At 65.1% G+C, this 671-nt stretch overlaps 1 protein-coding gene across 3 annotated transcripts in view; it reads left to right on the forward strand.

Moving 5' to 3' along the window:
- Window positions 1-671, forward strand: part of AVIL (advillin) — a 20429-nt gene that overhangs the window by 3126 nt on the left and 16632 nt on the right. For 2 of the 3 annotated variants that reach the window (XM_040491561.1, XM_040491560.1), the window contains exon 2: window positions 170-254. In XM_040491561.1, the coding sequence (XP_040347495.1) occupies window positions 189-254 (66 nt within the window). In that variant the 5' untranslated portion in view covers window positions 170-188. Of the gene's footprint in view, window positions 1-43; window positions 255-671 lie in introns of those variants that run through there. The other variant, XM_040491558.1, reaches the window with a different exon arrangement.

Genomic DNA, 671 nt, shown 5'->3' on the forward strand with positions numbered 1-671 from the left:
CCCCCCCCCCCCCCCCCCCCCCCGTCGCCGTGGAGCCGCAGGGCGCACCACAAGGACGTGGCAGGAAGGCTGATGAGAAGCTAGGAAATGACCTAGGAGAAAAGCTGGGTGGGTGCGTGCCCCCCCCGTGAGGGGCCTCGTCTCCCCTGCTCACTCTGTGCCGTGGCAGCCTTGCGAAGACCAGCACCATGTCTCTGAGCGGCGCCTTCAGGGCCGTGGGCAACGAGCCTGGGATCATCACCTGGCGGATCGAGGTGAGCTGGGCCGGAGGCACACCTTCCTCCCCGTACCGCGAGGCACGCTCTGGCGGCCCTCTGGCACTCCCGAGCCTCCCGTCTTTGGGAACAGCAAGGGGCGGCTTCGGAGCCACCTTTTCCTATCCTTGACCCCTCCTGGGTGCTCAAAGCAGGTGGCGGCAGGTGGAAGAAACGCTTTTAGCCCTGGAGAGCAGGGCCCCAAGCAAAAATAAGCTTACCCTTTATCCCGCCATCTGCTCCGTGAGTCTGCACTTCCCGTAAATGCCCTGGGGCGATGGGTGGGGCCTGGGCCCACCCAGGAGACCTGCGACTCCTGGCTGCTTCTGTGGGAAAACCAGAACCTGTCTTCCACAGGGCACTTTGGCTCCTGCCAAGTGGTAGGGGAGGTAGGGGGCGTGGTGGTTGCCTCTGGCG

The sequence above is a fragment of the Herpailurus yagouaroundi genome, unplaced genomic scaffold (assembly GCF_014898765.1).
Source record: "Herpailurus yagouaroundi ecotype Mexico unplaced genomic scaffold, PumYag 182, whole genome shotgun sequence".
NCBI classification, from domain to species: domain Eukaryota; kingdom Metazoa; phylum Chordata; class Mammalia; order Carnivora; family Felidae; genus Herpailurus; species Herpailurus yagouaroundi.